We start from the raw sequence: 18,891 nt of genomic DNA on the forward strand, positions 1-18,891 counted from the left end.
CTCATTGGAAGCCCTTGTCTTGTCTGGATCAACTTGGCTTGGTCTCTGCTTGTCCACCACCCTGTCCCCCACCAGCCACCAAACTAGCTTACAGGCTCCTACATACCCAGTCTGCTCCAGTGATGCAGAATTATACAGAAAAAGCTGAGACTGGTTGTAACCCGAGCTGGCCCACATCATACCCAAATAATGCTGGGATTAAAGACGACCTGCAACTACAAATACACGAGAGCTCACCTTGGGCCAAGCTCCATACAAGCAGGGGACACTCCCGTGATTTTACTTCATTGCCTTGAGGTTAGTTCCATGAGCTAGTCCCAGGCTCTTAACCACTTATTACCCACAGCCAGGGGAAGTGGCTGCAGATCTGTGGGAGGATTCCTTCAGTGTGAAGGAATCCCCCTTGGAGGGTGGGAAAGCTCTGAGACATAGAGGCCCAAGGGCCAGAGCCTGCCTTTGCCCTTAAGAGGAGTGGCCATTAAATCAAAACTTCATTCTGGAGCACCTGGGTGGCTCAGTGGGTCAAGTGTCAGCCTCTTGATTTCCACTCAGGTCATAATCTCAGGGTGGTGAGATGGAGCCCCACGTCGGGCTCCATGCTCAGCAGGGAGTCTGCTTAAGATTTTTTCTCTCCCTCTTCCTCTGCCCCTCCCTCCTAGGCACACATGCTCTAAAATAAATAGATCTTATTTTTTTTTTTTAATTTTTTATTTATTTATGATAGTCACAGAGAGAGAGAGAGAGGCAGAGACACAGGCGGAAGGAGAAGCAGGCTCCATGCACCGGGAGCCCGATGTGGGATTCGATCCAGGGTCTCCAGGATCGCGCCCTGGGCCAAAGGCAGGCGCCAAACCGCTGCGCCACCCAGGGATCCCAATAAATAGATCTTAAAAAAAAACAAACAATTTCATTCTGCTCCTCATGTAGGTGTATGATCTTCCTACTACTGCAACAGATGACATTAATTCAAAGTTCTATTGAGAATGTAGAAAAGAAATGTAGAAACCAGTGCTCATTTAAATTTAGGCCTGGCTATCTGAGACACTCACTAGGGGAAGCCAGAGGAAGCTTGGCTGCCACCTTGTGGCACCTTCTTGCCCTTCTTGTGGGGCAAGAAGAAGAAAAAGCTGGATGGAAATTTCTGGCTGATCTTCCAAGAGCCCCAGGGCTCCTTTAGATGGATCCCTCTGGCCCCCTCAGGGCTCCTTTCCATGGGCTCCTCCAGCCCACCACACTCAACCACCTCCTCACTCCCCATTCCAACCCTCTCACCCTGGAAGAAATGGACTCAAAGCTACAGTGTATACAGTTCAAGATTTATAGAAGTTTAAGTTACTTTCTTATGTGGCACAATGCTGAAGCCAGTCTGAAAAAAGAATCAAACACACCACTGTAAGGTAATTCAAATGAGTTGATTTTTTTTTTTTTAACAAATTTGTACAGGAAAAAAAAAAAATCCCCGCTCACAATCTATACCTTATACCCTGTCCAGTATTCAGAAAGCCACAGGAGGAGCTGGCAGGGGCAGCTGTGCTCTGCAGAAGTAACATCTGCTTACAGAAGATGTGGGGTGTGGAAAAATCTTGAGTTCCCTTTGTTCTCCAGTGTATCTTATACAAAATATTACATTTTTTTAAACATATATTTACAGAGTTTGCACATATAGAAAATGGTTACAAATTACAACCAGGCTTAGCAAGATAACAGTTCCCCTCCCCCACAGACCAAGGCCGGAGGTATGACTGCTTCATTATTTACAGATGCATTAAAAAGTCTGCCTTCTAGAGACCTAGATGAAGTTTATAAAAACTGGTTAAACATCAGAAATTCATTTACGTAAGCTGTACAAGTAATCAATACCAATTAGTGATTTCATGTCTTGCTCCCTGAAGAAAGATTTTAAAGTAAAAGAAACCCTCTCAGGCAACACATCTCTTGGCCCGTCTGCTACAGTTGGTTTGGTTCTGAGTGAGGGGAGGAGGTGGGAAGAAAGAAGGGAATGGGGGTGAAGGGGTGGTAAAGGACAACCTGGTTGAGACAGTTTCACTTTTTTTTTTTTTTTTTAAAGGCTTGGAACCAGGCTAAATTGACTGGCTTGTTAAACACCATCCTATGGCTTTGAAAGAACCCATGGTTCCCTCCTTGTCTCAGAGAGGAGACTTCTCAACATGACTACAGCAGGAAAAAAAAAAGAAAAAAAAAAGAGGACTTTCTGGGGAAGATAACGCTTGTTATTCTGATGTAACGTCTTTGCCTCAGCGCCAAGCCCAATTTCAACAGTGCAAAAAGACTCCAGAAGCGGCTGTGGGGGACGGGGGTCAGAGGCTCGCGTAGTAGCTGTCTACCCATTGAGCAAGTCCTCGCTCCACCAGCGACCGGTTTATCAACACCGCCTAGAAAACAAAATTCCCTTGAGAGCTTTGCCCACTGCACCTCGGGGCCAGTTGTCAAGCCAACATGGGTTTTCCCCTCTCTCAGTCTCAGATAACCATCACACACTATAGGTCCAAGAGAAATAGGGGGTGAGGGACAGGACTCTTCTAGGCCAACAGGGGCATTTATTTAATGTTCCATCGGCATGAGGGCAGACTTTTCAGCACACTAAAGAAATCTAAGCTTTAACACCATGAAATGGGGTGGAAAACCCAGGAGACACAAGGTCCCGAAAGGTGTGGCTAAGGTCCAGGAGGACCACTGACATTTTGTTGCGGGGCACTGCGGGATGTGTAGCAGCACTCCCCAGCCTCTACCTACGTGATGCCGCTTACCATCACCACCCTCAACTGGGGCAACCAAAAATATGTCTCTGGACTTAATTAAATATCCCCTGCAGGGAAGGGGGCAGTGGTCTATAGTTACATCCTCTGAGTAGCTCAAGAGAAAATAATGGACGAGTCAGCTTCAAATCTATGACTGCTGGCCAGTCACTTGAAGGAAAAGAACAGAACTTACTTCATTTCCAACCACACTCCATAGCTGAATTAGAGGAAGGCCAGTAGGACTGTAACTTGTCACCTAGAAAAACAACAGAAGAAAGCAAGCACGTTTAAAAGCTACCCCGTGCACCACTCCTTAAAGACTGCTGGCCAACCCCGGTCCCAAGCCACAGAGGATAAAGCAATTCAAAGGTCAGTTCCCAAGAATCCAAGATCTTGGATAAGAGAGGCCGGGAGGCACTGCACAAGCCAGGCAGGAGGCTCCTCAGACAGACCCTGTCCTGTCCAGCCTGCCCGCCTCCCACCCACACACCTGAGCCAGCAGCGCTGTGTTTCCTGTCATCTCGCTCATGGCTGCATCCGCTTCAGGTGAAAAGTGGTCATCATCTTTAAAAGGAAAAAGAAAAGCAGCATTTAGGCTTTCACCGAGGCAAAGTATTCCTATCACTCACACAGTTTCCAGGGGTTTTCCGAGCGGATGTCTCAGATGCCGCTTCACCTGCAAGAGCCACCTATATAGTAGGTACAGAGGCCAGGCCTCCACGGGGCTCCAAGCAGATACACCCACAGGGTCTCCACTACATGCTACCTGCTGTGGGACAAGAGTGAAGGGACAGGGACTCTGCCTTCAAGGGGAACATGCCACCACCACATTTAGGTGCTGATAGGGCTGAATCTTGTTCCACTGAGGCAGTGACAGCTGACAAATGCCGGTGTTCCCCCCACTTTCTAGATGGGGACACAAAGACAAAAGGGGATGGCCCAGTGGTAAAGGCTGGCCTCAGGTCCAGGCAGTGGCCACAGAGCGCAGCGTGGGCAAGTCCCCTGCTAGAGGGCAGGGCATGGGGGTGGCACTCTGCATCAGCTTATGTAGTTACACACAAGGACGGAGACACAGGTTCACCAAGATCTGGGGAATGCCTGACAGAGGAGGGAGTGCTTCGGCGGGCTTGGATAGACCGTGGAGAAATGAAGGAGAACTGGACAAGTGCAAAAGAAGAAAACAGAAGGAGGCCATGGCCCAGCACTTGGGCCGGCAGGATGCAGGCAGCCTTCAAGGCATCTAGTGCATTTCCCGGTGTGGACCAGAGAGAAGAGTGTGGGATGATCGCACTACCACCTACAGATACAAAAATCCTGGTCACCGGTAGCTGCAACTTGACCACCATCCACATATCAGTTCCTGGGTTATGTAACTCCTGAAGAACAGATACTATCCCACTTCCCAGAGGGTTAAAAAAACAAAAAAAGGTTGGGGGGAAGGTGAGGATAACTTGCCTAGGACCACTATGCTAGTCCCGCTGGGGATGGGGTCAGTGTAAGATCCCACACAGGTGAGCACCGGCAAAGTCCCCGCAGTCCCCGCCGAGCAGTACCGTGGGCTCCCATGCCTGCCCTCCACCATGGATGCTAGGTAGGACCCTGGGTCTCGAACACGTTTTAGAAACTGCTTGTGTTAGAAACCTCTCAAAGGCTGGCAGCCTGGATAAAGTCCACCCTGAAAGGTGCTGCTGGCATCACTAAGTATTCGTTAGAGATGCATGTCCTCGGGCCCTAGCCCAAATCTGTTCAATCAGAAACTCTTGACAGGGGCAAGCAATATGTGTTAGCCTATGTCCTCCAAGTGCAAATAAGGGCTCTCAAAGAGAGAGACCTACTCTCAACCACTGTTCCCACCATGCCAGAGGCCCCATCTGTTACCTGACAAGGGCATCACACTGTCCAGAAGGACCTCTGCTCCCTGGAATGGCAGAGTCACAAAATCAGATCTAGAAAGGCAAGGGAGGAACACTGTTTATGAACTCACAGGCCAACTCCACTTCAGCCCATATTTACCTTGTGATGTAGCGCTGTGAGCCTCCCACAACCCAAGACGAGGCAAAGCAGAAGCATATATGTTACACAGCAGGCCGCAACTCCCAGCATGCCTGAACGCAGGCCTCCCTGTGTAGCAACCTGACCTCAGAGCGTCTGCCATCAAGCTCCCAGAGAGAAGCTCTTGGGGCACCTCTGCCACAAGAGGCCTTTCTAGCTGGGAGGAGCAACATGGTCTGTTTATATCAGACTCTGCTAAACCAGAGTAGGCACCAGAAGAAAGAGTCAACCTGTGTCCCAGGGTTGGTAGAACTGAGCCAGATAGGCAGGAACCCCACACCCCAGGTACACAGGGTGTGTGTTTGTCTGAGGAGGGTGGACCCACCGGATCTGCCGGAGCACGTCCACTTTCACTCTCTTATATCCGCCGTAGTCCACATAGCGTATCTCCACTTCATTGCTCTCCTCATAGGAGGCCACCACTTGGGCTCGCCACCAGGCACCGTCCACGCCGGGGGCAGCGCAGATGACCGTTACTGCAGGTCAGGAAGAGAGTGTGTGGATACTCCTGGCATAGGGCAGGGCACCAAGGGTCACCCCAGTCAACACTACCCACCCTCCCCACATCACTTCCAAGGGGCCGGTGTCTCCACAGGGCCAGGAAATAGCAAGGAGTCTTCAAAGCTCCCCTGGAGCCCAAGAGTGTATTAAGGGAAGGATCTGGATATGGGAAATCTGGCCTCCCATGTGTACTACCCAAAAGCTCTCCAGACCAAAAAAGCACTCTTCCAGATCCATTTACTTTGAAACCTACAAAAGCCTTAGATGGACAAGGATGGATCAGAAGAAATCAAGTAAAATCCCAAACTTAGAGAATGGGGACTTATATTCTCTAGGGAAAGTCCCAGAAAGAATCAAGAACCTCCGAGTGCAGCAGATCTCGTTGGCCTATTATCTAGAGCCTGTTCTGGCCCGAGGTGACTCAGAAGTCGGTCAGAAGACTCCCAGGCTTAAAACTCGCCTCTTCTAGCCTTTGCTTCAGGAAGGCACCAAGAGCACAGGTATCCCAGGCAGCCACGACCAGGTAGCAAGTGTGCCAGCAGTCACTCGCCCTGTGGCCACAGAGCCAGGACAGATGGAACTACAGCATGAAGACCTGCACACATGGCTGACCACACTGGGTCCTGACCTTGCCCCTTAAAGGGAGCCTCTGATTCAGTCACCTCTTAGATCCCAAGTTTGGTCTTCACTGCTGGATCAAAGCAACATTAAAAGACTGACAATTAAATCCTATTTCTGCCACAGGTAGCTTCAAAGGTTTCCTTAAAAGCCTTGGTGCCCATCAGGGCACTCCAGGTTAGGAGTCCCTGACAGGAGTGGATGAAGAGATGTTCTGACATTGGATTCTTGCCAACAAGGGCAATAAGGAAATAGTGACAAAGAAGACTCAGGAGCACAGCTAAGTTTAGATCCCAGGTCCTGCTCTTATATCACCTGGGCAAGCCACCTGACTTCAGAGCCTGCTTTCTCCTTGGTTGCAGGAAGGTGAGTCACCCCACCCCAGGGGTCTATTGCTCTCAGGGAGCTTCAACAAGAACTATCATCTGGATCAAGGACTTTACATATAACACACATAGAATCCAACCCTTATTCCTGAAACAATGGGCATCACTCCATTCAACAGATAAATTGCAGAGCTGGGATCTGAGTTCATGTGTCAAAACTCTACTCTAACTCCATGGGACTCTTGTCAGCCAATGGGAAGACCTTTTCCATTGGGATAGTTGGGAAACTCAGCCCAGAGTAACTCCACACTGATGACAAAAACTTAGGGATGCTGTTCCCATGAAGAATCCCAGAATGGCCTCCTCCTGGATCAAGACCAAGGGCAGAACAGGTCACCCCCAAAACTCCTCCCCTTGATAACCCAAGGCTCCCCAGTGACCCTGGGGCAGCACTTACTTTCCACTGGGGTGGGCAAGGTGGGGATTCCTGGCTGAGAGTAGCACAGGTACATCTGCTGATCCAGGCTACGCAGTGCATGGAAAGTAGGATGCGTGTGCTGCTGCACAAACAAGTGCCCAGCGTTGACCTGGTTGACCACAATCACCTCCACAGTGATGCCATCAGGGAGCATGAGCTGTAGAGAAAGGGGAGGGGCAGCAGGCACTGCAGCAATCCTTCTCTTATGTTTGGATAAGCCCTGAGGCCCCAGGGCAAGTCTCGAAACTGGCACATCTTTGTAAAGGGCATGGCAGCCCAAAGCAACAAGGCACCCAAACGGCAGAAATTCAAGGAAAAGTATGTCAGCCATGGAAAGTGTGGCTCAGCAGCCCTTACCCTACAATACCAACACTAACCTGTAGAGGAGGCCTCAACTCAAGGCTGGGCAGGGAGGAGCTAGCTGGGGAAGTAGTGTAGGGGCCTGGGCAGGGTCCCTCTCTCAAGGGGTCTGTAACACCCAACGAAGGCAAGGGAATGGGGAGCCACGGAGAACAAGTTACTGGGGCATAAGAGGTGGGTGGGCCCCAGGCCCCTGAGCCAGCATCCTTGGCCCTGCCTGCTGACTCCAGGAGCTGCAAGTCCAACAGGACCCCTCTACTCTGTTCTCCTGCCAGCAAGAACCCAATAGTCTGCGTGACACCATCTCTTCCTCTCTGCACGCCAGACCTCCTACCAACTCATTCCCACTCTGGATTTGGAATGTAGGTTTTCTCAGTGGCTAGGCCCACATCAAAGACTTGTCCCTAGACACTAGTTTTCCTGTTGCCAAGTTACAGACCACATCTAGGTACTCTGGACACAGGAAGATGTGCCACCTTCCTGACCTTCATCCCTCCCTGGGGTGTGGCTGGTTGAAAGGCACCTGGGATCTCCTCTCCAGTTCTACCAAACCACAGAGAGTACAAGGGAAGGAAGCCATCCCAGCTGCTCAATTATTTAAAATTAAAGAATGGGTCTGGTCCAAGCCTGCTGGGGAAAAAAAATGCTAGGATTCAGAAGTAAAGCACAGAGTGGGGTCAGCCTGTTCCCAAATATCCAGAGGGAAGTAACAGGACACTCATCCCTCCTGCCATAGCATAAGCATCTTTGGAGGGAGTGGAATAATACAGAACCAAGAAGTCAGTCATCCCAAACAAAAGCGAAGGAGACAATTTTCTTGCAGCAGCCCATGTGTGAAGTATAGTCATCATCTCTGGTCTACAGAACTCTACAATTCTACCTGGGAGATGAGGCTCAAATAGAGCTGGCAGGATGCTGTAAGATCTTGAGCGATAGGCCCCAACACACAGAGGCCCTAAGATAGAAGCTTCCTCCTCCTGCCAAGCTCCAGGAACAACCTCCAAAAGAGCCACCTGGCTTCCAGGGCTGGGTGGGGAGAATTTCTTCTCCTTTATAATCTAGATACTTCCCTTGAGAAGGAAGGGGAAGGGAATCCTTCACCAGAGCCATTAGACCCAGCTCGAGTAGGAGTAAGGAACATAAGGACCCACTACAATCCCATCCAGGCCCCCAAGGCTGTGACTCCGGACATATCACCAGCTTTAAGGAGATCCAAAGTACACCCAGTCTCCTGGATAGACTATACTCCTTTCTAGGCAAATGCCTTGAAAACACAAAAGATGTCACGGCAGCTGAGCCCGAGAAGAACGGTCCTTGCCAAGTGGGGACAGAGGCATGTCTGGTTTTGTACCAGCACTTCAGCCTCAAAGCCCAGCCACAGAGAACACAGGCTAGAAGCAGAAGCAAACTGACTACAGGAGGCTAGAGGGGAGGGGTCACAGGCATCAACAAGCTCTTGGCCTTCCTGACCCATGGTCTCAGGGATTTCTAATTTGGGGCAGGTTGGCGTGAAAGGGAGACAAAAAGGTCTGGTCTGGTCCGCCAGGTGCATGCTCACCCAGGAAGTCATTGGAAGAGAAGGCAGTGCCAGTGATGGCAGTGGGGGAGCGTAGATATTGGTGAGGTTCAGCTCCTTGAACTTCTTTCCAATCAAGTTCAGCGCCTTGTCTACATGATGCTGAGAGCCTAAATGGGGTAGAGGCAGGAGAGTCACAGTGAATACGACAAACTGCAAAACCAAACCCATGCACACACCCCACCCCGCAGGAGCTTTCCTAGAGTTCAAAGGTATCTTTACAGAGCCAAAAAGCTAAGTTTTGCCTTAAGAAAGGTTATCTAAAGAGGACTGAAATCACCAACCTATCAAGTGATACCACTGCTGTTGTGTCCATGCTTTGAATGCAATAGGAGGCTAGCTGATGGGAAAGGCCCAGCCCTCACCAACCGGAGGGGAATCATGTTCTGCTCTGTGAGGAATTGTGTGAGGCAGCGGGCACCATAAATCCAGGCCACCCCAGCCTGCCCATGTGAGTGCCCACAGCTCTCCTGGCCACAAGATCTGGGGGAGGGAGAGGAGGCTCCTTCAAGTAGCTGAACTGGAGAAGAAGGCTAAAGGAAGACCCCCCACCACCACCACCATGTTCCCTTCACCTGGGATGAGCAGAGGTTTCTATTCAGAGACTTAGATTCCAAAAAAGGGAATAACTGAGATTCAAATGCCTTACATTTCAGGGAAGACAACAAAACCCGAGCGGACAGCTGCCACTGACCTTCTATGTGGCAGATCTGGATGTTCTGGGTGTAAGGCAGGGTGGAGATGTAGATCTTGGCACCAGACGTTTGCTTCAGAAAGCTCACATACCGCCCCTGCTTGCCAATTAGCCGACCAACTAAGTGCTGAAAGAGAAAGAGACGATTGGGGTGTTAATAGGAAACCAATTCCCTACGTTCCCAAAGACTTACCTTTGTTTTTACACAAAGTGAAGCTCAACTATATCATTAACTGTGAACATACCAGCACTCATTTGCCAGGCACTGTTCCGAGCACTCAGCTATGAAACAGATACCTTTATCACCATTTTACAGATGAGGTTAACAAGCTCAAAGAGGCTAAGTAATTCACCCAATATCACACTGCTAAGTGGCTGAACTACACAGTCTGGCTGGCTCCAGGACTCAGCAGTTCCCATTTCTTCCCCGACAACCTGGCCCACATCCAGAAGGCTGCAAAGCCAGCATCTTCTCCTCCCAAATCTACACTAGGAGAGGTTCCACCACAGCACAAGGGTCGATTTACGACTCCTCCGACCTCTTCAAGTCTATCCGGGTTCAAAGATAAAAAGGCTCCATTTGAAAATAAAAGTTGAAGAAAGAACCCTTGGGCTTCTGCTGCCAATTGATAGCGGGCCGGAGCCTTCAGAGCACGAGGCTTGTAGAAGTGCCCAGCGTGCCAAGAGCTCAAGGCAGACAGAAGAAGCCCAACTTAGCCATGATGTAAGGCGAGCTCTGAGACAATCCCACACAACCGCACACCAGCAGAGCTACCAGGGACATGGTCGCCCTGTACCTAGAGCTGTCTGGGTGTGCCCTTTGCAACCACTAAGGGAGGAGGAGGCACGACTGCTATCAGGGTCACAGGGCAAGGGGGGAACCACCAAGGGAGTCAGCACCCTGGGGTCAAAGCAGCCTGCCTGACCTAGAGTTCAAACCAAGCCAAGTCTCCATGGCGGCGGTAGGGAGCTAAGTTCCTGGGAGAATTCAGTTGGCCAATTATTTCTGAGCCCCCACGATAAACATCAAGATTGAGCTAATAAATTTTAAGTTAGAACAGCAAGAAGCTCGAAAACACTTTGGTACCCTGGATTTGGGGACTGGTGAAGTAACCGGACTTTCCCACAATGAATAATGCAGTTAAAATTATATTTTCAAAAGAATAATGCAGGAAAATTAAATTGTTAAATATTTAAAAGCATTAATTAAAGCAACATAATCTCAGTTTTGTTTAAAAACCACAGGGTGCAAGACGAGAAGGAAACACAAGTCTTCACAGCCACTCCCGGGGGTATGATTAGAGCAGCTTGTTATTTTCCTCATACGTTTCTATACTTTTCAAGCTCTCTGAAATATGGATTTATGCTGTGCTCAATTATCAAATATACTTTGCACTGGAGAGCTTTGAGCAGAGAACCGTGAAGGGACTCCCGCCTAGCCCACGTCCTCAGGCTGGTTTTTGCTAGCATCTCCAAACAGATCTGAGCCCCAGCACACAGGAGGAAGCCCCAGGGAGAGCGTAAGTACCCTGTGTGTGAGTTTGAAGGGGACGAGAACAGGTCCCTCCTGAAGGCAGCTGAGGGAACTCCACTTGGCAGGAAGCTCTGTGGGCCCTGGCAGGGTGTGACACTCCGGCTCCCTTCAGCCTCTGGCTCACTCGGGGGGCAGCTTCAGGTTTACTGTCTCCCTCTCCCTTAAGTTCGATGACCCTGGGCCTGTAGGAGTGTGGAGCTTGCAGCCCTTACCTTTGGCACCTCAATCTCCCAGATGATGAGGTCGACCTTCTTAGGACTAGAGGCTGCTTGGGCATTCTGGAAACTGTCAGTCTTCCTGGGGCCACAGCAGCCATCCACTGAATCCATGCTGTTCCCGTCCGAGCCTGCAGGGGTGGAAGCAGCATGCACAGACACACAGAGGCCAGCTAAGAGCAGTCAACAATGAAGAACTTCCAAACTCACATTCCCAGGAGGCCCCCGCCCCACACCCCCTCCTCGAGCTTGGCAGGTGACTGTCAACCCGAAGTCTAGAAGGGTTAGAACAACCCCAATGAAAGGAGGACTGGGGGTGTAGATACACCTAATTTTAGCCTGTCACTCACAGCTCCACTTGCTGAATTGGCAGCCACGCCCAGCCACAGCTGCTGGAGCAGAGACAAGTGGTGAGCTGGGAAGGGGAGTCCACGGGGTGGGGGAGCAGGCCAGCAAGTTCACATGGTCCCAGAAGCTGTATATGTGCTGGCTTCCACAGAGACCAACCAGTCACAAGGGGCCCAACACCCCAGCACCTATGCCAGCCCCTCAGACCAAGGGACCTAGGCCTGGGCTCCATGGGCAGTGAACTTCAGTCCAGCAGAGCTAGAAGAATCCCCCTTGCTGGCTCGTCTGAGGGACCCATTCTCATCTTGCACTGGGGCTCTACTGGAAGTAGATGAAGGAAGGAGGTCCTCCTTTCCCTCTGCTTAGGCCTGACTTGTGCAACTCTTAACATTCTGGGCTCATGGTGGATCTTTACCCCTTGGTCCCAAGACTGGGCTGATGTTCATGCCCCAAACAGACAGAGCAGGAAGCAGGCCCCTGGCATCAATGTGGTCTGCTGCTCTCTTGCTCAAGAGTGTGCCAGACAGGCTATCCCAGAAAAACAGGGGTCCAGACCAGCTTAAGAGAAAGGCCTCTGGCTTAAATATGGAGGACTTAACTACCAGAAATAGATTGCTCCCAAGATTCTACTACTTAGGTTATTATGCACATGGTTTTTCCAAACTCTGTACATAATCCTTTGCCAAGCAACGCATGTACTGTCTGGATGCACAGTAAGGCTTAAGAGATTCTGTCCCCAGATAAGGACAAGTCACCTTGAGAGTGACCTTGTCCCTCAACATCAGGGGCCCCAGCCTCTCCTGGACAGAACAGGCCTGGCTGATACGGACCACTCCAGGGACACCCAGAGGTGGCTCAGACCACACAGCACTCTAGCAGTCTGTGCTCACAGGCCAGCTTCCTCAGTGGGCCCCCTAGGCACCAGATAGGGCTGTGCATGGTCAGGTACATCAGATGCCAGGGAGGTGGGAGCTTATGCTTTGCCCAACTGAGGGCCAAGTGAGTGGTATGCCACGCTCCCATCTCTTGTTCCTGTACCTCCCCACGGTCATAGCCTTCTCTTCCGCGAGGCCTCAACTCAAGGCCTTCACCACACCTGAGTAGCTACCACAACCAATCTAGAGGTGGCATGACACAGCTCTAATGGGTCTGTTAATTCAGCTTAGGGCCAGTGGATAAAGAGAAACTCCTTTATTCTTAGGAAAATATTTGTTTACCCACTTTAAGATTTTTTTTTAAAAAAGCACACACACATTTTAACATCCCTGAAATTTGGATGCATCTTATACGCTCTGGCCTTCTATGATCACAATCAAATAACGAGTTCTCTTTCACTTAGAGGTACAGAAATCAGTGATGTCTTCTTAATCAACCCGATAGCCATCTTGGAGGTGACAAAATGTGGTGTGTGAAACACACTAGATGCTACTGAAAGAAGTAAAATTCCCCATAAAGACTCCCTGCCTTCCTGGAGTGGAGATGGTAGAGCATGGCTCCAGGACACACAAGTCAGAGACCCCCACAGGGAATTCATGGCCTCTCTGCAGGAGATAATGGAAAATACCCCAGGGTGGCTGTGAAACCAGGGACAGGAGTTGCTGACCTGTCCATTAGCGGTCTGAACTGTCTATGCTGGGGTCAGCACCCGAAAACCCCAGTGGACACTTCATTACCAAAGTGCCCTTCTTTCCTGGGGATGGAACTGCAGCTCACAGAAAGGAAATGGCGGAGGCCCTCTGCGGAGGAATAGTGGCGGCAACAAGGCAGGAGGGCGAGAGCCTCCCTCAAGTGTCAAGGTTGTGGCCGCTCTCTGGGCACTTACCCGGTAAGAGCTTCTGGAGAAGGAAGGCGGGTGAAGACATGGGAACAAGCACATGATTAAAAGGAAATAAACCATTAAAAAAAAAAGTTCACACCCATTCTTGGTACTTGGGAATTAAAGCTAAGGAAGCCTCTCCATTACAAAAACCTTCAAGAGGTGGTTTGAGAGAGAAAAAGAGGCTCACACTGAGGTTAGTCGACAAACCCAACATTGAGCTGGCTCCTTCAGGAGAACTGGGGAGGGTTCTGGCTGCCGAACCAATTTACAGCTCCCGTGGCTCTGCGGGTTCAGGACAGCCTAACTTCTCAGTTACCCACCAGTGTTATGCTGTGCCCCGACTTTCTACAGGCCAGCAGGGACACGGAGTTGAAGAGCATTACTACTGCAGAAGGAGCAGAGGGAGGGGCAGACCAGCAGCCTTTGCCCAGCATACAAAGGGAGCACCCCCACCCTGTCCTCTAAGTGAGGAACATCCAAGACCCTCCTACCTCCCGAATGATCTGCTTCTGCTTCCACGGTCCATCCATCCTCATTCCCCAAGTCTGATAGCTCCCCCTTCAGTACCCCATTGCTGAAGGGCACAGTACTTTCTGGCAGCGGTGGGGAAATGGTCTGGCCCCTGGGGCTTGAGTTGGTGTCTGTACACAAGTCTTCAAGCCCCGAAGTGCTGACGGAATCTGAGCACTGCTCAGAGGCCACTGAAGGGACATCCTGGCTGTTGTCAGAAGTACAGGTGATGCATCCAGCATTTCCCACCAGGACACTTGCTTCATCTGGAGACTCTCCCTGAGGCAGAGCTGGCGACGGGCTGGGGGCCAGGGAGATGTGGTGTGCAGAGTTCTTTGGCTTCCTATCCTTAGTGGGGCTGGACAGAGGGCTGCTCAGGCAGCTCATGTAGGTCTTTGGTGATGGCAGGTCCTCTGTGGGCAGGTCTGGCAAGGGGAGGGCAGGGTCTGACTGGCCAGAGATCGCCACCGCCTCTGCCACTGCCTCCATCACTGTCTCCGCCACCTTCACTGCCTCCACTACCTCCACAGTGGCTGGAGTGGGCTCAGCAGCATCTTGCCCCAGGGCAGTTTTCTGGCAGACTGGCACACAGCTCTCCTCCTTCTGCCCTTGCAATTGACCAGCTGAAGCCTGATGCACCCGACCTGCAATCCTGCCCATGGTGGTGGCCAGCACCTCTTCAGTTGCCTCCAAGATCACTCTAGAGATGATCTGGTAAGCAGCCTGCTCAATCTTCTCATCTTGCTCCACAACCTCCTCTTTGCCCAGCTCTCCCATGCTGTCTGCATCGCAGGCTCTGCTGCTGACCCGAGGTGCCAGCAGCTCATCATTCTCCATCAGCTCTGTGTGAGCCGATTCGATGAGGCTGCTCAGCAGCTTCCCCGCTGCATCCTCCTCCACCTGTGGTGGGCTGCCCTTCCCCTTCTCCCCTGCTCCTCCCAAGGGAGCTGGGCTAGGTGCCTTGCTGATCTCCGATTCAGAGTCATGCTCCTGGAACAACACACCCTCTTCCAGCACGTTTTCTCCTAACACTGCATCACCAGTGCCTTCAGCTCCATTTGTTTCTCTTGGCTTCTCTTGGAGGGCTGCAGCTTGGCCCTGCCAGCTCAGTCCTCCTGTCCCATTGAATGGGGACTCTTGCTTGCATACCTCAGCCGCTTCGTGGGGGAAAGGAACACCCTTTGGGGCTGGAAGGGGACACTCCAGAGGGATGGACCTGGCTTCATCACCCGTCAGGGCTAGTTCCACCTTTGCGCTGTCATCTCTGAGTGTTCCTCCTGGTCGAAATCTTGGGTCTGTGGTGTTAGGAAGGCTGCCTGAGGACTCTGACCTGCGACAGGTTAAATGTGGCCGCAGCATGGCTGGGGGCTCCATGGGAGGCTTGCTCACAGTAGATGGCTCCTTTTCTGCAGACAGTATGATGCTGGGGGACGTTGCTACTACTGCAGGACAGGGATCCTCCATGGAGAGTGGCTCTTTGATGGCATGGCTAGCCCTTAGCTCCACAGCGCTGGCCTCCACCTGTGTGTCCTGACTGCTAACATGCTTTTTACGAGAAAAAAACCACCACCAGCCAAGGACTGCCAGCATTCCAGGCAATGCCAAGGGGAAAAGTGAACGGAACTGGATGGCCATCCTGGAGGCCTGAAGAAATTATACCTGGAGAGGAGGAGGAGAGAGAGAGAGAGAGAGAGAGAGATGCTATGAGAGCCAAGTATGGGGATCCTGATATCACTGCACAAGAAGATAACCAGCTGTTCTCCCTCCCCTTTCCCTGTAAGGCGCATCCCTCCCCCCTGCTCATAAGCACAGCGTGATCCACTAGAGGTGAGTGGGCAGGGAGATACACCCATTTCTGCTCCCTTGTCCATGCATACTTCCTTGAAACAAGATGAGCCTTCTCTTAGACCCAAATCCCTTCCTTCATCACTTCTCAATGCCAAATTCCATGTTCCCCCAAGGGGATCATGTGTTTGGTGTTTTAGTTCTCTAAACTCCCAGAACAGTTATCTATTTAGGTGACTTTGGAGTATTTTTATTTTTTTTGAAAGAGAAAGTGAGTAAGCTTGCAGGGGAGAAGAGAGGGAGAGAGAATCTCAACCAGACTCCCTGCTGAGTACAGAGCCCAAAGTGGAGCTCAATCTCACAACCATGAGATCATGACCTGAGCCAAAATCAAGTCAGACGCTTAACGGACTGAACTACCGAGGTGCCCCGACATTGGAGTATTTTTAAGTACCCGTGAAACCACATGTATATATGTCCCTCACATTACCCACAAAATCATGAGTCAATGAAACAGTAATGCAGCAAGAGAGTGATGGAACAAAGGAGGAGTAAGATTTCTTTTATTTTATTTTATTTTATTTTATTTTATTTTTATTTTATTTTATTTATTTAATCTGAGAGACAGAGAGGGAGACAAGACATAGGCAGAGGGAGAAGCAGGCTCCTCACAGGGAGCCCAATGCGGGACTGGATCCCAGAACCCCGGGATCATGCCCTGAGGCAAAGACAGATGCTCAACCATTGAGCCACCTAGGCATCCCAAGGAGTAAGATTTCAAAAGGATGAGGGGGATGCTCCAGGGTGAGAGACCAGCAAAATATACAGTGGCAAGATGATACAGGTCATGCCTGAAGAAGCAAGCGGTTTAGTGGACTCAGTGAGGGTTCTGGGGCCTCATCGTGGAGTCTGAACTTTATCCAGTAGGCAACAGGGAACCATCAGAGGTCTGCACAGCACACACACCAAACTTGTTACTAGTTGATCCTGGGAGTAGGATGAACAGCATATCTAGAGACACAGACGTGGATACCTCAGTCAATTGGATTCAGGCCAGGAGAAATGATAAAGGGCCAGAAGAAGGTAGTTGACACGTAAAGGAGAGAAGAATCTCAGTTTTCTTCATCATAAGATGGGGACACAGCTCATAAAGGATGGTTGGTACAAGGTATGTACTAGGTGCTATGCAAAGCTGGGTTAGCTCTCTTTAGAGGTATGTGACAGACTTATTTTAGAATGCTTATAATTCAGTACCTCCCATGCCAGTGAATTTTATTGTCTGAAAAAAATCACATCTTCCTAAAACCAAAAATCCTCCACTGATAAGGTGAATTATACCTTAATTTGGGTTTGTGCTTTATTGTGCTTACTTTGGATTTGTGCCTCCACTGGGAATCACTGCTCTAGGACTCTGCTTCTCAAGGAGCAGTCTATGGACCAGAAGCACTAAGCATCACCTGGGAATCTGCTCGAAATACAGCCCCAGCCCAGATCTACTAAATCACAAGCTGCATTTTAACAAGACCCCCAGGAGATTCACAAACACATTACAGTTAGTAAAGGAACACTGGAAAACATATTCTGCTCCAATGTGAGGGCGTAGAGAAAGCCATAAACCTTCTTGCTAATCTTTGAAAGTGAATCCGTGGGATTGGAAAATATAAAGCACAGCTAAGCAGTGGCCAGGCTCAGAAGATCCTATCAATCCCTCTAGGCAGAAACTTCGATGATGATGATGATGATGATGACTCTCCTTACAACTTCAGATTCAAAGAACCTCACTAGATGCTCTCCCTTTGTATCACTAAATCCTCAACCACCATTTTATTTTATTTTATTTTATTTTATTTATTTGTATCACTAAATCCTCAACAACCATTTTATTTTATTTTATTTTATTTTATTTTATTTATTTAATCTGAGAGACAGAGAGGGAGACAAGACATAGGCAGAGGGAGAAGCAGGCTCCTCACAGGGAGGTCTGGAATGTATTGCCAACAGCAAGGTTAAAATAGCTCAAGGTCATCTGGGTGACTCAGTCGATTAAACGTTCCATTCAATCTCAGCTCAGGTCTCGATCTCAGGATCCTGAGCTCAAGCCCCAAGGTGTGCTCCATGCTGGGTGTGGAGCATGCTTAATATTTAAAAAAAATTAAAAAGCTCAAGGTCAGGGCACCTGGTTGGCTCAGTCAGTGGCACGAGCGACTCTTGATCTTGGGATTGTGAGTTTGAGCCCCTCGTTGGGTGTAGAGATTAAATAAATAAATAAAAACTTAAAAAAAGAAAGAAAGAAAGCTCAAGGTCATACAGCGTAGGACTGGAACTCGGGTTCTACTCCACATTAAGTCTGGAACACACCTACGTGTTTGAGGAAATGAGGCATCATCATATGGGCCAAGGAAAGGGGAAGTTCATATTGCTATAACCTATGACCTAAAAACCCCATACCTGCAATCTTCTCTTTAAAAAAAAAAAAAAAAGAACAAATGAGAGTAACTCTGCAAAGGCAAAGGTCTATATAAAGGCTTACTGGGGCATCATTTGAAACAAAATTCTGGGGAATCACTGTTAAATATATTGCAGGATCCATGGACATACCAGTGATCAGGAAGGAAACTGATCTCATGTACAGATGTGGAAAGACTGCCATGACACTGAAAATAAAAACTGTAGACCACCATATGTGGAATGTCTATATCCGCATAATCCTATTGAAAAACTGGGAAGGATACACACCAAGCCTTTCGGTTGTAAGACAGGGAACAGTTTTGCACATTGATTCTGTATCCTACAACCTTACTGACCTCATTTATTAGTTCCAATAGTTTTTTTCTTATCTGCTAATAAAAGATAAAAATCTCTTCCTTTGGGGGAAAGAGATTTTTTAAACCTCTGTCAGCAGTTCTCCAACTTAGTGGCACATTAGCATCATTTGAGAAGCATTTAAAATCCCAAGGCCAAGGTGGCACCCTAATCAATTAAATCAGAATCTCTCAGAGTGAGACCAAGGTACCAGGTTTTTTTGGTTTGCTTTGGGTTTTTTTTTGGGGGGGGGGCAGTTGTTTAAGATTTTTCTATTTTTGGGATCCCTGGGTGGCGCAGCGGTTTGGCGCCTGCCTTTGGCCCAGGGCGCGATCCTGGAGACCCGGGATCGAATCCCACGTCGGGCTCCTGGTGCATGGAGCCTGCTTCTCCCTCTGCCTGTGTCTCTGCCTCTCTCTCTCTCTCTGTGTGACTATCATAAAATAAAAAATAAATAAAAATTTTAAAAAAAAGTCTTTAAAAAAAAAAAAAAGATTTTTCTATTTTTAAGGAA

General features: G+C 49.5%; 1 protein-coding gene across 2 annotated transcripts in view; it reads right to left on the reverse strand.

The window, feature by feature from the left end:
- Positions 1–1,304: 1,304 nt before the first annotated feature.
- Positions 1,305–18,891, reverse strand: part of AKAP1 (A-kinase anchoring protein 1) — a 33,442-nt gene continuing 15,855 nt past the window's right edge. The window contains exons 3-12 of one of the 2 annotated variants that reach the window (XM_041724968.1): positions 13,772–15,450; positions 11,111–11,244; positions 9,365–9,491; positions 8,653–8,780; positions 6,714–6,891; positions 5,137–5,287; positions 4,638–4,705; positions 3,250–3,323; positions 2,953–3,015; positions 1,305–2,393 (exon numbers count right to left, since the gene is read on the reverse strand). In XM_041724968.1, the coding sequence (XP_041580902.1) occupies positions 2,319–2,393; positions 2,953–3,015; positions 3,250–3,323; positions 4,638–4,705; positions 5,137–5,287; positions 6,714–6,891; positions 8,653–8,780; positions 9,365–9,491; positions 11,111–11,244; positions 13,772–15,425 (2,652 nt within the window). In that variant the 5' untranslated portion in view covers positions 15,426–15,450 and the 3' untranslated portion in view covers positions 1,305–2,318. The remainder of the gene's footprint in view (positions 2,394–2,952; positions 3,016–3,249; positions 3,324–4,637; positions 4,706–5,136; positions 5,288–6,713; positions 6,892–8,652; positions 8,781–9,364; positions 9,492–11,110; positions 11,245–13,771; positions 15,451–18,891) is intronic. The other variant, XM_041724969.1, reaches the window with a different exon arrangement.

This window comes from Vulpes lagopus, chromosome 12 (assembly GCF_018345385.1).
Source record: "Vulpes lagopus strain Blue_001 chromosome 12, ASM1834538v1, whole genome shotgun sequence".
NCBI classification, from domain to species: domain Eukaryota; kingdom Metazoa; phylum Chordata; class Mammalia; order Carnivora; family Canidae; genus Vulpes; species Vulpes lagopus.